Source organism: Ictidomys tridecemlineatus, chromosome 13, assembly GCF_052094955.1.
Source record: "Ictidomys tridecemlineatus isolate mIctTri1 chromosome 13, mIctTri1.hap1, whole genome shotgun sequence".
In the NCBI taxonomy this organism is placed as follows: Eukaryota; Metazoa; Chordata; class Mammalia; order Rodentia; family Sciuridae; genus Ictidomys; species Ictidomys tridecemlineatus.
The window spans coordinates 24,086,207-24,106,614 of record NC_135489.1 but is presented as its reverse complement, the minus strand read 5'-3'; the positions used below and the strand labels follow the sequence as shown (position 1 = coordinate 24,106,614).

Genomic DNA, 20,408 nt, shown 5'->3' with positions numbered 1-20,408 from the left:
GGATAGAACTTAAGACCATTATGTTATATTATGTGAAATAAGCCAAAGTCAAGGGTCCTATATTTTCTCTCATATGAGGAAGTTAGGTAAAAGAAAAAGAAAGGCGTGGGGGTCGGGGGGTGAGGGGTGTCTTATGAAAACTAAAGGGAGATCAGCAGAGGAAGAAGACCAGAGGATGGAAAGAGGGGAGAAAGGGGGAACAATACTGGGAAATTATATTGTTATATGCATATGTAACAACAAATCCCACCAATATGCACTACTATAATACACCAATAAAAAAATGTGGAAAGAGAAAGAAAGAACAAACAAAATCCTTTTGTTAAAGGTTAAGAGGGCTAATTATTAAGAAAGAGGGCTCCATTCCATAGTGATTGGTCAAGGAAGTGAGCACATGGCCCAAAAAAGGAATTCTGGAGCACTTCATGAAATTTTTATGAATAGTAGATGTAAATTTTCTTCCTTCTGGCTTACAAATGATAATATAGACACGAGCTCTGAGCTACACATGGTCCCCTCTCTCTCCATTTCAAAGTGTATGCCTGACAACAAGGCCAAGGCTTTCTTGTTTAAGCATTTACTTTGGAAAGCAGAGGCAAGGGATGGAAATGTTTAGCCCCTAGATCTAGCCATGACTGAAGCTAAAAAGCTTCATGAGTTTTTCATTTGTGCCAAAACATTTCTTTTCACTCAAGGCAGACATAAAGAAGTTTGTTACTTACAACTAATAGAATTGTGACATTTAAGATGTCTAGCTACTTTCATGGATAAACTACTTTGCTTGTGATGATAAAATCTTAAAAACATCACATCAGTATAGGTTTTTTCCTAAAAAGTTTCCCTTCTTTAATTCTATTCTTAACATTTGGGTACTTGGATTCTGCCTAAAACACTATTCATAGATACAAAAAGAAATTTAGAAGTCATTGCATTGTTATTCTAATAAATACTAATTTAAAAATGCATCACAAGAAGTTAGACCAGATTAAGGAGTACTTGAGTTAAAAGAAGTCAAAGAGCTATTAAGTCAAAGCACCAGTACAAAGAGCTCAAGTCAGTCTACACTTGACATTGTAGGGAGAAGGAGTTCCTCCAGCCTCACAAGCACCTGTACACTACAAGGTATTCTGAGAGACACTGTGATATGCCTAACATTGTCTTCTTCTTCTTCTTTTTTTAAATGGACATAATACCTTTATTTTATTTATTTACTTTTTATATGGTGCTGAGGATGGAACCCAGCGCCTCACACGTGCTAGGCGGGCATTCTACCACTGAGCCACAACCCCAGCCTCCTAACATTGTCTTCTTAATATCAGAGTCTAGAGAATTAAATAATGTTAACAATAGCAAAATCCTCAGTTCAATAAATTCCAACTGATAACATGTTTTCTAAGAAAGGCAAAAGGACACATGGGGACACAAATTTTAAAATTATCAAAGTAATCTATGAAAGAAAATTAAAAACAAAACTAAAACAAAGGCTACTCCATCCCCCTAAAAACCTCAGAACAAAACCCTGCCAGCATTCTCTGTGTGTTGTCAAGGACAAACAGCTGCAGCTCCCTGCCTCATCTTGCATACTCGTATCCTCACCATAGAACACTGAAACGGTGATGTCCTGGGCTTTCTGCTTAATACATTTCTGTTAGAATGCAACCCGCTTAGACTTGTCTCTGTGCTTATTCATATCTATGAGAAACAAACCTTCTCTTTACAAGTTCATACTCCAGAGAAGTACAATTTTACACCCAATTTTGCTATTTAAACAAAATATGTTTTCCACACGTCACTCGTGAGGAGACAGGTTCTTTCATCACACTTTCTGTTCATAGTGTCACTGTGATGCAGAATATGCTCAGTGAATTCCAAAAGCTCATGTTTCTTCAGTATTTACATAGCACTTTAACACTGAAACAAATGGCCACCAAATTTCTTATCAATCTGTAAAAACTGGGGAAGAGGGGACATTCTGTTGCTCTCAGCCAGCTGCAGGCTATTTCAGGAATGTTCACATTTTTTATGAATGCATTAATACATTGCCATCTGAATATCAGAGTTTATAGATTAAAGAATGTTAACAACAATAAAATTGGACAAGCACAATAACAGTCCACAGTTATCTGTATATGATAAGACATCAAACATACCTTAGTAAGATGGCTAATGTCTTACACATTAGTTATAATGGAAATCAATGATTGCTTATAGGAGTTTATATCTAGAGATAAATATTGTGGAACCAATTTCATTCACATAATGAAAAAACACTGTTCATTAAAGAGATGTCTAGCTGAGTTCAGTGGTGCAAGTCTGTAATCCCAGCAACTATGGAGGATGAAGCAGGAGGATTGCAATTTTGAGGTCAGCCTGGAAAACTTAATGAAATCCTGTTTCAAAATAAAAATGTTTTAAAAAGGACCAAGGGATGTGGCTCAATGGTAAAGTATCTTGAGTTGGGAGACGTTCAGTAAGGTACCTTAAAATAACTAACTATAACAGGCCAGGAACTGTGTTCAGACAGAGCTAGAGTCCAAGCCTTCATGAGGATAGAACACTATCACCTTTCCTTTCAGCCATTCTCCTCAGGAAGACGCTGCAACTGTGACCAATTACACTAACATGGTGGGCAGGCAGCTAGCAGATGGAAGGGACCAAGAAGAAATAAAAATCTTGAGAATTGCAGAGGATGCTTCTTAGAAGACTTTAATCAGGCTGAATCCTGAGCAGTGAGTGTCTGCTAAAGGCCCCAAGAACTGGGAAGCCTGGCACCAGCTGAGGATGTGGCTGTGCTCAGCTCTGTGAGGCCACTGCTGAGAGGAGTCTCACACACCGAAGCAATGCAGGCCTTTGCCTGTGCCTAGTGACATTTTCCCTATCAACTTGTTAACCATCAATCTGTGTGGCAACCAGGCAAATATACTTACCCTCTTGGGAAAAGAAATTATTCTTCAAAATATTATAAAATACACAAAATGTGGGAGGTTTAGCATGATACTTACAAGATTTTCCATATCTGTTCGAGCCAGCATGTATGTTCTGACATTACTATTCTGATGGAGCAGTGTGTACAAGAGGAGCGTTGCTTGATCAGATGTTTGCTGTTCACATAGGGCTGTGTACAAACTGTTAAAGTTAATCTGGAAGGCATGTGGAATTGTTGAGGGGAAAGGGCTGCTATCTAGAATACAAAAAACAAGCAGATTTTTAAAAAACAGTGCATGAGTATTTTCTGGACCATGTTTTTTGTACAAACAATAAAAGCACTGTGAAAAAAATGCATACAAATCAATTTCTCTTAGCTTTAAGTAAAATCCCTACATTTCAGAGCCAAAATTTCAAATTATATTTTAAACTTTACTAAAATAAGTTACATAGTTTGACTCTGTTACTTTGTTACCATAAATAGAGCTGAACTAAATCAGCTAAGAACATGCATTTAAACAGTGCCATGGGGCAAAAGGTCCTTCCATAAATACCATTTAACCAAGATACTGAGATCCCTTGACATCAAAACAAAAGCACCAATACTAAATAAAAATATCTAAAAACCAAATAATACAGCTTCTATATAAAAAGGAAATCTTCTTATAAGATAGGGTTTACAAAAAAACCTGCCTTGAAGTTAAGTGCATTTACTGCAAACAAATAAATCATGGCTGAAGTATTCACTAATGTTATTAACCCATTTCTAAATATGGATAGAAAAACAACAAATAATTTAGCAAGTTTTAAAATAATACCCAAATCAAAACACATTCAACATTAGTTTCTCTAATGTACAGAACATACCAAGCCTAAGACAACTACTAGAAAATTTCTATAACATTTTGTTTAAAAGAGAACAAAGCTAATTGACCATAACTGCTAAAAAATTTCTTCTTCTTTTTTAAAGAATGGTCACTGGAATGATAAAAAGCATAAATCATAGTCTACTCTGAGAAAATTCTTCATATTCTAAAACAGACATGGTCCTTTTTCTATAGTTCACAGGATTTGTGTAGAAACTGAAGGAAGGTTAGATTTAGGAGATAAAGATAGGTTCAACAGAAAGTCATAATCTCCTGAGATAAAACAAGGGAATGTGACACTACAAAGAGCTGACACTTTCATGTGTGCTGAAAATAAGCACCAAAAATCTCTTAAAAACATGAAAGCAGGGGCTAGGGTTGTGGTAGAGCTCTCATCTAGCACATGCGAGGCGCTGGGTTTGATCCTCAGCATCATGTAAAAAAAAAAGTAAAGATATTGTGTCCAACTACAATTACACACACACACACACACACACACACACACACACACACACACACACACAGAGTAAAGTTGCCACCAATAAAGCAAAACATTTACCATTCCTGAAAGCCATGCTCTTGTGGAAAAGAGTTATGTCTGAACACCAAAAACCCTGGTGGCCCTGTACCTCTGATTCTCCTTCCTGCACTTTGTGTTTGTGAAAGGAAGGCATCTATAAATGCCTTCACTTCTACTACATGGTGCCCTGGCTTTTCCACATTTGAAATAATAGATTATTTTTTCAATCTTAACACTATCATTTTGACACTTATAAAAATAATGCCTTTGTGTGACTGAATTCTTGCAAAGGATGGCAAAAAGAAGTTTGTCTTCTACTGTAAGTATGCAAATATTGCAGAAGACTCACTGGAAAAGACTCTGGACACTCTGAACCTCTTTAAAGTGGAAGCAGAGCAGCATGTTCACTGAGCTGTAGCACAGCTGACGGTACTGAGTGCCTCCACAGCGTCAGTAGCAAGGGCTACCAGCCAACACACAGCCGGCTTTCTGCCTGCTAGCCCCTGCTAGCCCCTACTCAACGTGAACAACAGCCATGTCTTTATCTGACCAGCTGGACAAAGGATGAAATGAAGACTTGGAGAGAATAAGTAGCTTTTCTCAGGTCAGCCTTGAGTAAAAACCAGATGAACCTCATAATTACATCGGTTCCTATAACAACAGGAATAATGTGGTAAGTTTGTGCTATGGTAAAACCCCGGTTAATTCTTACAAAAATCATGTGAAGTAGAGATAATAACCCCTGCTTTACAATTAAGGGCAATGGTATTGAAATAAAAAAGAAAAAAAAAAACCATAAAGCCAATTTTTTAATCTCTGTACTACATGGTCTCCTAAAAAATGACTATCTCAAGCAAAGTTCAAACCAAAATGCTTACTAATATTTGGCCAGAGCAGCCACAGTAACAGCAGTAGAAACCATGGACAGGAGAGGAAGGCATCTATAAATGCCTTCATTCTACTACATGGTGCCCTGGCTTTTCCATATTTAAGATAATAGATTATTATCCATGTGGTAAAATCTGAATTGATCATTTTAAAATTTTATTTTTCTTAGTATTTACATAAATGCTATTAGGTGGCATCATCTTCATTTCATAGACAAAATCATTGAGGTGTACTAATTATGTGAAATATCAAAGGTCACTTGATACTTGGTCACATTCTAAAGTGTCCAAGGTGAGGTGTGAACCCAGGTCTGTTTGGCTCTAAAATTTGTTTACTTAACCATTAAGTCACATTGTCACCAGGAAGAGGAGTGTAGTAATGGAACAGAAAAGTACTACCAGATGTATGAGGTTTCATTATTTGTTCATCAAACTATTATTGAGTCCCTATTGCGCTGTGTTACTGGCGTGAATTCTAGTGTTGAAGCTTAGACTCCAAAACAATTGTGTTAAGAGGGGAGCCCTATAGGAGGTGGTTAGGTCTTAAATGCTCCTCCCTTGTGAATGGGGTTAAAGCTCTCATAAAAGAGATTCCACACAGCCAGTTGGCTTCTTTAAGTCCTTCCATCTCTTCTGCCATGTGAGAACACATTATCCATAGTACCATCTTAGAAGCAGTTTTCAGTTCCTCACCAAACTTAAACCTTTGGAGCCTTTGATCTTCCCAAAACTGTGAGAATAAATTTCTGTCCTTTATAAATTACCCAGTCTCAGGTATTTAATTACAGCAGCACAAATGGGCTAAGATACTCTGCAAATAATACCAGAATTGGCAAAGATACAACTAATTTATACACTAATCCACTGACTATTAAAAATGCATGTTAGAATAGTCTGGAAAGACATAGCACAGAGCATCAGAAGCCTTAATGTTCCTACCCAATGTATGTACATTTTGCACAACTTAAATACATGAATGTTGGGTGAATCTCTGTTTTAGGACATTACATTTTTACATTATTACTGGGGTTCATTTTGACATATTCATAAAAGCATATAACAGTTTTCTCCATTTCAATCCCCAGTGCTGTCACCCTCCTTCTCTTCCTCCCTTCTGATTCCCTTCCTCTACTCTGTTATCTTCCTTCCATCTATTTACTTATTTATTGGTACATGATAGCTATATATAAAATTGGAATGCACTGTGATATATTTATGCATACATATAGCATAATTTGGTCAACTTTATTCTCCAGTTCTTCTCATTTCCCTCTCCTCCTCCCTCCCCATTAGTCTCCTGCTTCTACTATACTGCTCTCTCTTCTGTTTTCAAGAGATCAATCCCCTCCTTTTCTACCTCCTTTTCCTCTCTAGTATCTGTATAGGAAGGAGAACATTCCACCCTGGTTTTCTGCCTCTGGCTTACTTTACTTAGGATGATGTTCTCCAGTTCCACCCATTTACCAGCAAATGACATAATTTTATTCTTCTTTATGGCTGAGTAGAACTCCACTGTGTATATGTACCATATTTTCTATATCTATTGCATACATCTTGATAATATAGCTACTATAGAATTGCAGAATGTTACCTTTTGTTAGGAGATTACTATTTTAAAATATATCTATCTGTTCATGTTCTACTTTAGGGGTTAATGAAGTACAGCCCACCATCTGTTTTGGAAATAAAGATTTTCTGGTACGTGGCCAAGTTCGTTCCTTCTTGTGTTACCTATGGTTGCTTTTCAATTGCAACGGCAGAGTTAAGAGGAAAAGACCAGATGACCTTGTGAAGCTACTGCTCCTTAATATTTGCTGATTTCTGATCTAATTTTTAGTTCTATAAAACTCTAACTAGAATAGACTTTAAATGAAAATTTAAGATAACCTACCATTTGGGTTTCATAGGTCATTATTCTGTATCCCTAATAGGAGGACAAGCTGGCCAAATTAAACAAAGCTAGTTTGGTTATCTCTGAAAGAAATATAAACTTAAAGGGATATAAAGGATCATAGCACTCTTCTAAGATTCATTTGACCTTCCTGAGAATATTGACAGGAAAATCTAAGTTTTTCTCAATTTTAACCAATATGAAAATAACAAACTGATACATCTCCAAATCTATAAGACAATAAACAATATGGTGTGAACAACAATCTCATTAGAAAGAATATTCAGAGAAAAAAACATTACAAACCTTGTGTGTTCTTAAAGGACATAATGGCCTGTCTGTAGGGATTGGGTGCATCTGGAGCATCTGTCAGGTTAGCCAGCACCAGCAGAAGCAGGAGACTCTGGTTGGCCAGAGGGGAAGAAAGCTCTGGAGAGGCAGCCGCTTTGCTGCCCACACCTCCTAGTGTGAACACAGTCCAGAGTCCAGCTTGAAGAGAAAACACATAGGATTGCTGTCATCAATAATTTATGCATTTCTGCACAATATTCTACACTTTTTAATGTTTAAAATTTGAAATAATACCTTTTTTATTATAGGAGCAAAACAAATTCATAATTTGAAAATTCTATTGTTCAAATGTTTTAAAGACTATCAGTTCCTAATTCCATAACTCTACATAGATAACCGTTAAAGATAATTATTTAAGAATAATCTTAATTATTGATAATTAACAATTATCTAAATTCTTCTTTACATAAGAAAGCATATGCATAATTATGAGAAAATTCCATGTACAACTTGATACCAATAATTCACAGTGCTCAAATCTATAAACACATGAACTAGTCCCATTAATACCATCAGCATCAGCATTGTACTACTGGTACTCCAAGCAAGATTAAGGTAAGGAAAAAAGACTTCTTAAAAGTTAGGGAAAAAAATATTCACTATTTGCACACATTATGATTGTCGATTTAGAGTGCACTGTCCAATAGAGTACCCCCTGGCCACTTATATTTATGGAACATGTGAAATATAGTTCAAATTGCAATATGCTGTGGGTATAAAATATACAATGAATTCTGACAATTTAATACAGAAAAAGAAGAATGTAAAATATCTTACTATATTATCTTTGTTATACTGCTTACATGTATTTTGGATATAATGAGTTAATGTATATCATTAAAATTACTTTCACGTGTTTCTTTTTATTTTTTAATAAGACTACTAGAAACTTACAAATGTGACTTATATTTATATTGGGTAAAGATGCTCTAGAACATCAAAGAGAATCAACTGACATTGCAATACTAACACACTATTATAACTAATAGAATATTTTGACACAGTTCTATGGCAATAAGATAAAAATCAAAGCCTTTTTATACATAGTGATAAATAATTAGAAAATATATTTTTCCAAGCCAGGTGTGGTGGCACACACTGGTAATCTCATCAGCTCAAGACACTAAAGCAAGAGGATTGCAAGTTCAAACCAGGCTCAGCAATGTAATGAGGGCCTGTCTCAAAATTTAAAGAAATTCGAGAGGCGAGATGCTGGGGATGTAGATCAGTGGTAAAGTGACCCTGGGTTCAAATCCTCAAATTATAAAAGAAAGAAAAGAATATATTTAATTCCAATCATAATAGTAAAATACAATAAACTATTCAGGAATAAAACTAAAATAAGTAAGACCTTCGGGAAAGCAACCCCAAAACTTGACAGAAGGCCATAAAAGATCTAAATTAATGTAAAGGCATAACATGTTTGTGGACAAAGACAGTACTGAAAAAAAAGTCACATCTGCTTCCAACTGAATCTAAAATTTAGTATGTTAGCCATCAAAATATGAACAAGAATTTATGTGACAGAAAATTTTATGCAAACAGAAGATTTTCAAAAGACTTATACCACCCAGCATTGGCAAAAGTTCAAATTGTAAACAGAAAGAGATCAAAGTGAAACAGAATTTGGTAGTCTTCATTAAAATTTAAAATGCATATCCTCAGGCTGGGGAAGTAGCTCAAGAGGTAGACCACTTGCATAGCAAGCACAACTCCAGAAAATGTGACATAATATACTTTGGAACTAGGGATACAGCCAATGGGAGTGGACAGGGGAAAGAGGGGAAGAAGAAGAGAGAAAAGATGGGAAGGAAGGAGAGGAAGGACTTCTGATAATTCTGGAGGAAAATAAAAATCACCAACACATATAACACTCATTCTATCTAGAAGAGGGGCAATGGATTTGTTATTTTACTTGAATCATTTTACATGTCTGTATTTATTACTTACTACAGTGGGCAGATGTTATTTTTTGAAAAACACCTTTGTCAAAGGAATTAAATGTTTCTGGAAAGTAATCAAAAAAACTGCATAGCAAAATAAGCAACTGATAATTTTTATTCCTCCTGAACTGACACAGGCAGATACTTTTTATTCCCTTTTTTTAACACTATAAACAGTTTAGTGTGAAAATTTGTTCTTTTCTAATACTGTGTGTTTTTAAATTCATGCAATCTAAACTACCTCATAAAAAGCCTATCGATGTATCCTTTCTTACAGAATTTTGAGCATACAAATCTCAGACTTTTTCTATCATTCACTGGAATGGTTTACTACTAACTCAAGGTGTTATGAGGGAAGACTGTAGTTCCCTACCCCACCAAATTTCAGAGATCCCTAGAAGAATATGAAGGGAATTTCCAATGACATATTTGCTATAAGTCTTCAGTGAGATACAAGAAGAGTTGAGGCTCAGCAAGGATTTTTGTTTTTTTTTAAAGCAGGAAGGATTTTAAGATAATTGAGGAAGATACAAATGTTTCTGTTAAGTAGTGTACTTCCTCCTTTTCATTAAGAAAATCTGAGTAAAAAATATCAGTAATTGATATCTACAAATCACAGATTCCCATTTAGTCAAAACAATGGCCACAACAGTTAAGAAATAAGAAATTTAATAAGAAAATCAAAATTATTTAAGTATAGCCAGTAGCCAAGTATTAATTACTGGGATTGGTTTGTTGTTTATCTGTAATATTTTTAAAAAAGCTTTTAGGTCATTTCCTTCTACTTAGAGGTTGTTCCATGACTGTCTGCCCCTTATATCCATCACTGTGTGTTCCAGGATTGCAAGTAAAGAAAAACACAATTAGGAAGTTCAATCCACAACAAAAATAATCACAAAATGCTCTCCAAGATAAAATAAATTGTTTTTTTTTTATTCCTGTTTTTGTATTCTCTTTGCAGCTACTCATTATCATTAGTATGAGAACCAAGAGTTGACTATCCCTGGACAAATTCCCAAATCAAAATATTAACTCTACTTAAGCACAACTTCACTTTCCTTCCCCCATTCCCTTTTGATTGTTTCTAAGAGGACTGAGAGCTGCTTAGTAATGTCAGATAAACTAACATTTCATGAGGAATCTCCCCTATCTACACACACACCAAAAAAGAAAAGAAAAAACACTTTCCTTTTCTAATGAACTGCAATGTTGCCTTTCCTTATAGGGAGAATGAGGCTGCCTGCCATTGCTTACATTGTAGTTTAAACTGGCCCATGATATTGGATCAGAATTCTTCCAAAAGTTCATTTCTTTTTGTTGATCCAAGCCTCTGATCTATGACCCAAGAATCTTAATGGAACTGTACTTTCTTGTTGGGGGCAGGGGGGACACTCCACCAGAAAAGTAAACGAAAGTTACAGTGTATTTTCTTCTATTCCAAAAATTATATTAAGGATGGTTCCCAAAGTTATTTAATTATATCCCCTGGGTATTCCAAATAAGTTGTGAAATAAAATTGATCTAACTCAAACAAAAATGTACTGAAATTAACTAAAAAAATAAATCTAGTGTTGATTCTATTGTTTTTTTAAGTTCTCAAGGATATGTATTCTTAAAACTCAAAATGTGATGAAAATACCAAGAATGACAAACTGAAACATTAATAAATATTATAATCATCAAGGAAAAGAGATCTCTCATTTAAAAAATATGGAACTTGGGCTAGGACTATAGCTCAGTGGAAGAGTGCTTGCCTAGAATGTGTGAGGCACTGGGTTCTATCCTTAGCACGGCATAAAAAACTAAACAAATAAAGGAATTCTATCCATCTACAACTATAAAAAAATTTTTAAATAAAACTCAAAAAAATCAATCATATTTTCTTAAGACTTAAAGAAACAGAGGTAAATTACTATTTTTCCATGTTAGTAAACATGCTACTTTCTAAATTAATTTCTTACATCAAACAAATATATTACAAAACACTAAGTATTCCTTCAGAACCACATAAAAATAACTAACATTATCAGAATAGTTATAAAAATCTGGTAAAATGGTCATATTCATATATTTTTAAAGATATAATATTATAACAATCTACATACTTGAGAAAACTAAGATGATAGGTCAGCTATCCTATTGTCCATGGATGAAAATTCCACTAGAGATATATCGACCTACACCTACAAGAGGCTATTCAGTCAACAGATTAGGAATGCCTGCTGGGGTTGGGCTTTACACCACAACTAAAAATACGAATAAGGAAAGCCTCCCACTCTGACTTTGAGGAAGTTAGTACAACAGGGAGAAAGGGTTCTAACAACTAAGAACCAACTTTAGTTGCCACCACAATCCAAAAAAATTTCTCAAAACATCTGGGCTTTTCCTATACAAGTATAGAAAAATAATAAGGGAAGACAGTTTTACCAAAAAAGTTAGTAAACATGTTCCAGGATAAACACAATGGCAAAGCCCTCCTTTTTATAAAGGACATACACACTGGGATTCAGCAATGTAAGCTGCATTTCCCAACCTTTCCTGAAGAAAATTATGTATCATAAATGCAATTCTGTATCATAACATTCCAGAATATTACTCCTCAGAGTTTTTTTTTACAAATAATATTTTAAATTTTCTGCCCATAATTTTTAAAAACTTTTTATTTTAAGACAACTGTACAGAGCCTGGGTAGAATATGAGGAGGGCAGATTAAAAATATATACAACTGCAGATTCACAAACAGAGGGATCCTGTATACCCTTTACCCAATTTCCTCTAACAGTAACATCTTAAAAAATTGTAACACAATATCACAATCAGGACTTTAGCACTGATATAGACAAAATACAGAAGAAATTTACCACTAGTTAGGAAAATCTGCATGGAAAAAAATATTTGACAATCACTTAACTTCTCTATAGTTCATTTTCCGAATCACCTATACTCCAAACACAGATGAAACTCCGTATCTCTAAATATACCCCAGCTGCCTGTGTACTGACATACATACATTCAACTCATGGTGTATTCAGGACCTGCTATAGATTGGGCAAAGTGCAAGAAACTGGATTTGAACTGATGAACCAAAGATAATCATGCTCTACCCACTGTAGCTTAAAGTCTAAAGGAAACACTGACATATAACAAAAATAAGCAAGTGAACTACAGTATGTTTGCTGGGGTGAGGGGTAGGAGATGTTACCTAAATATAATGATCCATGAAGAAAAAAAAAATTGCTCAGAAACTTGTGAAGAGGACTGACCATTGTTTGATGGGTTTTTATATGTATACAGTTCAAACAAAAATGTCATTTCACTTCTTCCCTTTTAAAATTTTTCTTTCGCTTCTTTTCTTATTTTTTCTTGCTTAGAAAAATTCTTCAAGGTCCACAGCAGTTATTTGTTGTAATACATAAAGCAAAAAGTAATTATTCTTGGAGCTGGGGGTATAGTTCAATGGTAGAACACTAGAGAAGCATTCACAAAGCCCTGGGTTTGAGCCCCAGTAGGGAAGAGGGGGAGGGAAGAGGAAAATTTAAAAAACACAAAAAACAAAAACTATGCCTTCCTCTTAGCTCATGGCATTAGGCATCAGAACCATCTTTTAAAAAAGTAAACCATCTCAACAAAATAATGATCATCCTAAAATGAACACAATGATCAACTTAAAAGGCTGTTCATAGACACAGTGAAAATGTATACACTTAGAGGAGATGAAGTAAGAGGGAATGAACTAGTAACTTGTGAGAGAAAACCAACCCTCAGTTACAAAACTAGGCATATGACACAGAATATCAACAAAGTTAACATTTTTCCAGCAGAATTTCACATATTTTTTATATCCAAATTCCCTGGAATATATCACTCAATTTAATGCTTTTCAACCAGTGTTTATGAAGTAATGTTTTATATCTCCCAAACTCACAAAATATTTTAAACAAATAATATATGAAGAAGATCAAGTATCATTACAAAGATAATTGGCACAACAGAATTACTGACACTGAAAACTAATGTGATATATGTGTCATACATTGCTGGTACCAAGAGAAGAATACAGCAGCATATTTTAGTGCACCATTCTCCCACTGGGAACACAAACTAATCATGTTTCCATAAGACCTTTGATTTGAACCCTTGATTTTGCTGAGTGTTATACACTAAAAGGCAAAAGTTGATAAGGTGTTAAGAATATTCTGGCAAAACTAACAGAACTATACACTACAAGGTACATTATTACCTCCACAAGGATAAGTTTTTACTGTTTGTAATTATATTTCAGTAAATCTATCTCCATCTTCCTCCTCTCCAAAAGTGTTGCTATGGATGTGGAGCAACTGGAACTCTCACATAATCTATTAAGTGTATAAAACAGGAGCAAATAATTAGCAAAACTATATAATTTTAATTATTAAAGTTGAATGATGCAAAACTAGGACCCAGCAATTCACTGGTGATTAATACAAAGATAGGTATGAGTGTTGTTACTACAATAGTCAAAATTTAGAAACAAACCAAATGCATATTGTAATACAAAGAATAAACAAAGCATGAAATAGTCTTAAAACGAAATGATACATTGCAATAAAAATGAACAAACTATACTTTGCATAAAAATATGGATGAATATCTCAAATTTAAAAAATAAAGACAACCACAAAAGAATACATAGCACATGATTCCATTAATATCAAGTTCACAGCCAGATAAAACTTATCTACAACATTAGAAGTCAAGATAGTGGATTCTTCACTGGTGAGAGGGAAGAGTAATTAGGAGAATGTGTGAGAAAAGTTTCTGGAGTGCTAAAATTATCTGACCTGACTACATGTTCACTTACAATTATTAATTGCACTAAAAACTAAACTACCTCTGTTTTTCTGTATGTTACAGTTATGTAACAATGTTTATCACTAAGAAAAAGAAAAAAGCAGTGTGCATTCCTTTTAAGATGATAGATGATGGTGGGGTACACTATAATGCTCACATGGCATTACAGTGATTGTATAGTAAAAGAAATAAAAATTTTAATTTGAAAAAAGATAACAACAAATTCTTAGAACAATGTTTTCTACATGAAATGGAGTGTTGGTTTCATCGGAGGAAAAAAATACTTGATGTTTTATCTTTATCAAAGAGCACAGTCCTCAAACACCTCCTTTTCTATACAATCAACTCTATGTTAAGAAAGTATAATTTACAGCAACTATTTTTGCCAGCTTAAAATAAATGTAAAACAGTAACATACAGAATCTTGAACTGAGGCCAGACTATATAATGCTAGGAAATTGGGGAAAAGGTCACTAATAGTTTCACTTTTTACATGTGTTTACATTTAAATCACTCTTGAAATATCTGGTGATTGCTAGTTCCTAAAACAGTTTTGAGTCAAATTCAATTTTCCTAAAACAAAACAACATATTACTACCCCCATTCTGTCTCCTAAAAGGAATGCTTTGACCATCTCAAAAGAGAGAAAGAGAGAGAAAACACATTATAAAGGAACAAAGAAATCTGTTTTTTTTTTTTTAAATTCATAGCACAGTAAAATAGCTTATCCACCTTTGTAGTTCGAAATCTGTCAGGATCTCTGACTTATAATCTGCATAATATAAGCCATATGGAACTTTTTTAAAGTTTAATTCCTTTAAGAATACAAAACAGAACAATTGTTAAATGTTTTTAAAATATACATAATTCAGTAATTATGATGACTGATACCTGTTTTCAAAAATAAAAAACAATGAGAGGTAATAGAACTCATTTTATTCACATCCCTAAAATAAACATTCATGAGAACCTTAGATGAGCTGGACCTATATTAAAATGTAAAATATAAAAAGAAACAAATAAGAAATTTTGTGTACTTGGAGATAAATCCTATGTCATACACATATGCAAAAATAAGCAAATTAATCATGTTCTACAAAACAGGAAAGGGCACTGAGCACCCAGGACAGACAGCTTCTCCTCGTTTCCAGTAACTTTATTCATTATGTCCCAATGTCATCCTCTACAGAGTTTTCCCAAACTGGTAAAAGAACCACTGGTGATATGAAGGATGGTTAAGTGTGGCACAGAAAAACTTTTTAAAAATCTATAATTGTTATGTATATTAGAAAGATATACAATTAGCATCTCCAAAGCAAAAAATTTTAAGGACTTTGTCACTTAACATAAGGATAAAGTAAATAATATGCTTAAAATTTTGAAACAGTGAAATAAGTATTAGAATTCAAGTTACATAAAACAAAATCATGGTTGTTGCAGACATGTTGAAGTTTGGTAAATATCAGCCACTAAATATCTAACAATGTAGAGCAGTGCCCCATTTCCATGGGGTGCCTTCCAAGACCCACTGTGGAAGCCTGAAACCATAGGTAGATCAAACTTTGTATAGACTTTTTTTTTTTTTAAACTACACCTGCCTGCCTATGATAGAGTTTGTGAATTAGGCAGAGTAAGAAATAAGCAATAATCACTACTAATAAAATAGAACAATTATAAGAATATACTGTAATAGAAGCTATTCAAAAGATACAAAATTTGACAATAAAAGAACTGATAGTAAAAAAAAAAGATAATAAAAAAAGAAAATAAATAAATTAGTACAACCATTACAAAAAAAAAAAAAAGAACTGATAGCTTATGGGGAGAAAACATACATATTTTATTCCTAGAAATTTTCATTTAATATTTTTGGATCACCACTGATAGCAGGTAACTGAAACCACAGAAAAGCAAAACTGCAGATAAGAAATGCCTATTACACACAACCACAAGAGACAAAACACGCACTGTCCCATGATACACAGTCATTAACCTGGCAACAGTGGTCCACCCTTATATCTATTAACAATGAGGTACCCCAACAGAACATAACACTTTGGTGTGTTGGTGATGAAAGAGAAACGTAAGTCAATCAGGTTTAATCTAATGCAACCATTTATTCCTCCTTCAGCCGAGGAAATTTTGCATGTAGTGTGCCACATCTGTGAACACCACAGGACCTTGCTGTGTCTAGAGCATCTGTTGTTACTACACACTTCTCTTCTCCCCATGGCTGTCCTACATCTGTGGCTTGCAAAACCATCCAGATATGGGTTCCCTGAGACAGTACTTCCCTTCTTCACCATGGTTTAATTCCTTTGTGCCCCAGACAGGATCAAACCAATTTTTGATATTACATTAAATAGGAGGAAAATAAATATTTTTTTAATTTTGCATTTTTGCAGACTGATATTTTTGTCTTATGTAAAAATATTCATATAAAATTCCCTTCACAAAATCAAAACTAAAATCTAAATCATATATGATTTGTAAGAAACAACCTAGATTAATGTGTGATTTTCACATATCAAAAACATACAAAATAAACTCATTAATTTTAATAGTACTAGTAAACAAAAAAGGACAAATTTGAAATCTACAGATAAAAGTTTCTACACAGTAAAATCCTAGACTAATTGTTTACAATAACATGTAAGTTTCACTTGCAAAGGCATAAATATAAACCAAATGACTGCAGAGGTAATTTACTCCTACCTTCAGTAACTGTCATGTTTTTCTACTTAGGTCTCCAAATGCTACTTTTATGGTAATTAACAATTGGTTCCCCTTAGAAAACTTGGAACCACCATTTAACCCAGCTATCCCACTCCTCAGTTTATACTTAAAGGACTTAAAAACTGCATAAAACAGGGACACAGCCACATCAATGTTTATAGCAGCACAATCACAATAGCTAAATTTTGGAATCAACCTAGATGCCCTTCAGTAGATGAATGGATAAAGAAACTGTGGTATATAAACACAATGGAATATTATTCAGCACTAAAAGAGAATAAAATCATGGCATTTGCAGGTAAATGGATAGAGTTGGAGAATATCATGCTAAGTGAAGTAAACCAATACCAAAAACCCAAAGGCTGATAAGTGGATGCTGATCCATAATGGGGGTTGGGGAGGGGGCACTGGAGGAATAGAGGAACTTTGGGTAGGGCAAAGGGGAGGGAGGGGAAGGGAGGGGCCATGGGTGTAGGAAAGATGGTGGAATGAGATGGACATCATTACCCTAGGTACATGTATGAAGACACAAATACTATGATTCTACTTTGTGTACAACCAGAGAAATAGTACACAAATGAATACATTTATATGAACTGAAATGAACTGAAATGCATTATGAACTAAAATACATTCTGCTTTCATGTATAATAAATCAGAATAAATAAGTAAACTAATAAATTTTTAGAAAAAGAATTGGTTCCATGCAAGATTACCATAGGCCAAAGGAAAGAGAATTCATAAGCACTGTTCCCTTGTTGAAAGTGACATTCAAGGAAAGATAGAATTTCTTCCCAAAGCTCTGATGTTATTAATAATACCAAGAAGAAAGACACAGTTATCAAGAAAAGTGTTCCAGGCCTTAAACACAGCAACTGCAATGTCATCTCCATGGATAGACAAGAGCTTGGGAGGCAATGGGAAATCAGAATCTTTGAAATGAGAGGCCACACATAAATATTTGAAAAAGAGGATTTCAAATGAATGATTCCAGAAGGTTCCCAAGACAAAAAACCGTCAGCAAATGAAAGAATGCATTAAATGTAAAATATGCAAGTAAGAGTGAACATGGCAGAAAGGAATGCTCTTAAAGTATTCAAGAAATAATAAAAAAAATAACCTGAGCAGTCAATTCAACTCAGCAAACAAGTTAATAAACACATTCTGACACTAGTCATCTCTCAAGTGAGAGAATCAAAAACCTCAATTTCATCTGAGAACTTAGCAAAAGCTAAGTTTTAGCAGTATGCATCACCCAGACTGATACTCAATCCTTCTTCCAGGAAGTCATGGTCATGTGTGATACACCAGGTTTCCTGAGAGAAGTATGGGAGCCCTGCTGTGCAACCGGGAGGACAGAGGCACTTGCTCATTCTTTTCTCTTTCCATATAGTGATACATTGTGGTTTAGTGTGCTTACAATGTTACCTAGGTTCAGCTAAACTAACTGACTGGGCTGGGGTTGAGGCTCAGTGGTAGAGCACTGGCGTAGCATGTGTGAGGCACTGGGTTCAATTCTCAGTACTGCACATATATAAACAAACTGTCATAAACTCAATTTAAAAATAATGGAAGCATACAACTGTTCTAAAACTTTCTTGCAAAGAAATCACAGATTTAAAAGTATATATTAATGATCTAAAATACAAGCAAACAACAAGGACACACACACACACACACATACACCAGCAGTTGACCCATTTGCAACCTGTGTAGACTCTGTTAGTCATGTTGCAAGTTAAAAACAAAGAAAATATGAGTCAGATCTCTGAAGAAAACTACTCCCCCATCCATTACAAAGACTCTCTGAAATATAGATTTATATCCATCATTATTAACAATGAACCTGGCTATAAAATACTTCTTGAGACATTAAATAATGACACTTTGAAGCCATTGTAATTAGCAAAATATTAAAACTTAACCTAGATAATTAATAATTTTACATCAAAAAGATTTGTTAATAAACACAATGTTAAATACTTTGAACTTTTTATTTAACCTTATCTTTTAAAAAATGCCAATTTATAGATGTCTTTTGTATATATTAGCATAACAATGTATTACATAATTCTTAAATCCATTCCCTTAAATCGGGATTGTTTAAAGTGCTATATTGATAGGATAGATAAGCGATGAAGTTTAAAGGTCACTATACTCAAGGAAAGGGGAATGAAATGTTAAAAAGAAAAGTAAAGGAGAAGGAAAATAGCAACATCTGTCATTCAGTGATGATCCAAATTATCATTTAAATCTCACTATGGTTTTACAGATAAAGGAATTGAAGCTCAAAGAGTTAAGCTCCTTACTCATCAAACAGAGCTATGCAGATCTGCATGCCTGTTGTTCTAATACTCAAGTGGATGCACTCAACCAACCACTGCCTTCCCTCATTGTCTCTTCTACTCCAAAATAATGAAGGGAGCCCCTGCCTCAGCTGGGAATTTGTAATCAGTCTGAAATTTGCCATAGAATAGATCTTCAGTACCTGGGATACAAATGCCAATGCCCAACCTTTTTGCTTCGGGGAATAGGATTTTTGGTTTATAATGCAGCTAACCTCAAACCATTTATCCAGATTTCTCTCCCATTCTTCATCATCTTCCAAGAATCCTAGATCCAAAAGAAAAGCACAACTGTGTTTCTGTTCTTTTATTTGTTGGCTCTTCTAGCTTCCACTCATCATGACACTGCAGTGTTTCTTGATTCCCCAGAGGAACAATTTCACCTAGGCATTTTGCCCCTTTCTTTATGCTTCACTCCTTTAATATTTGCCAAATTGTCAATTTGGAAGTCTTCTCAGATTCTTCAATGAATAAATTACTGTCACTATATTTAAGGTATATAATTTTAAGAGAAGAAACAGGTAAGAATACCATTTTACATGTCATAAGGAGAGGTTTACAAAGTTCTTTGGGCACAGAGAGACCTAGCTCTGCTACAGCACTCCACAAGAGCATCCCCAAAAAGGGCTGCCTGTGACCTCGGGCATGGAGGTTGGGGACAGATCTGAAGATGGAGCAGAGATCAGACAAAGCTAGTCAACTCAAATTGGACCTTTTGCTGGAGCTGCAAAGTCCAAGAAGGCAGGCGAGGGCAGCTGTGCTGGATGGGCATTACTGTCTGCTCCACAGTCCAGTTCTGAAGGACCATAAACAGGCCACAAATCCAAATACTTTCTAATATTCTTACAAATGAATGACACACAAAAATGTAACTTTCATTTTAAACTATGATTAATATTGACCAAATAATTTACTAAATGAGTTGTGGTATATTATATTTGCTTTTCATAAATTTGGGGAAAATTTTATTAGAGAGAGGCAATCCTACCAAGTGTGGCTGCTATGCTTGTGTTGCAAAATTCCTTGCACACACATGGACACAGACATCATGGGATAATGGTCACTTGTTACTGATACACGATCCATTGGGTTTTATATTGGTTAAAGTCTTTGA

The 20,408-nt window shown here is 34.6% G+C and overlaps 1 protein-coding gene across 3 annotated transcripts in view; it reads right to left on the bottom strand.

Moving 5' to 3' along the window:
- The window catches only part of Dym (dymeclin), a 337,787-nt gene that overhangs the window by 199,431 nt on the left and 117,948 nt on the right, over window positions 1-20,408 (bottom strand). For all 3 annotated transcript variants that reach the window (XM_040273249.2, XM_005323076.5, XM_040273254.2), the window contains exons 9-10: window positions 7,396-7,578; window positions 3,003-3,181 (exon numbers count right to left, since the gene is read on the bottom strand). In XM_040273249.2, the coding sequence (XP_040129183.2) occupies window positions 3,003-3,181; window positions 7,396-7,578 (362 nt within the window). The remainder of the gene's footprint in view (window positions 1-3,002; window positions 3,182-7,395; window positions 7,579-20,408) is intronic.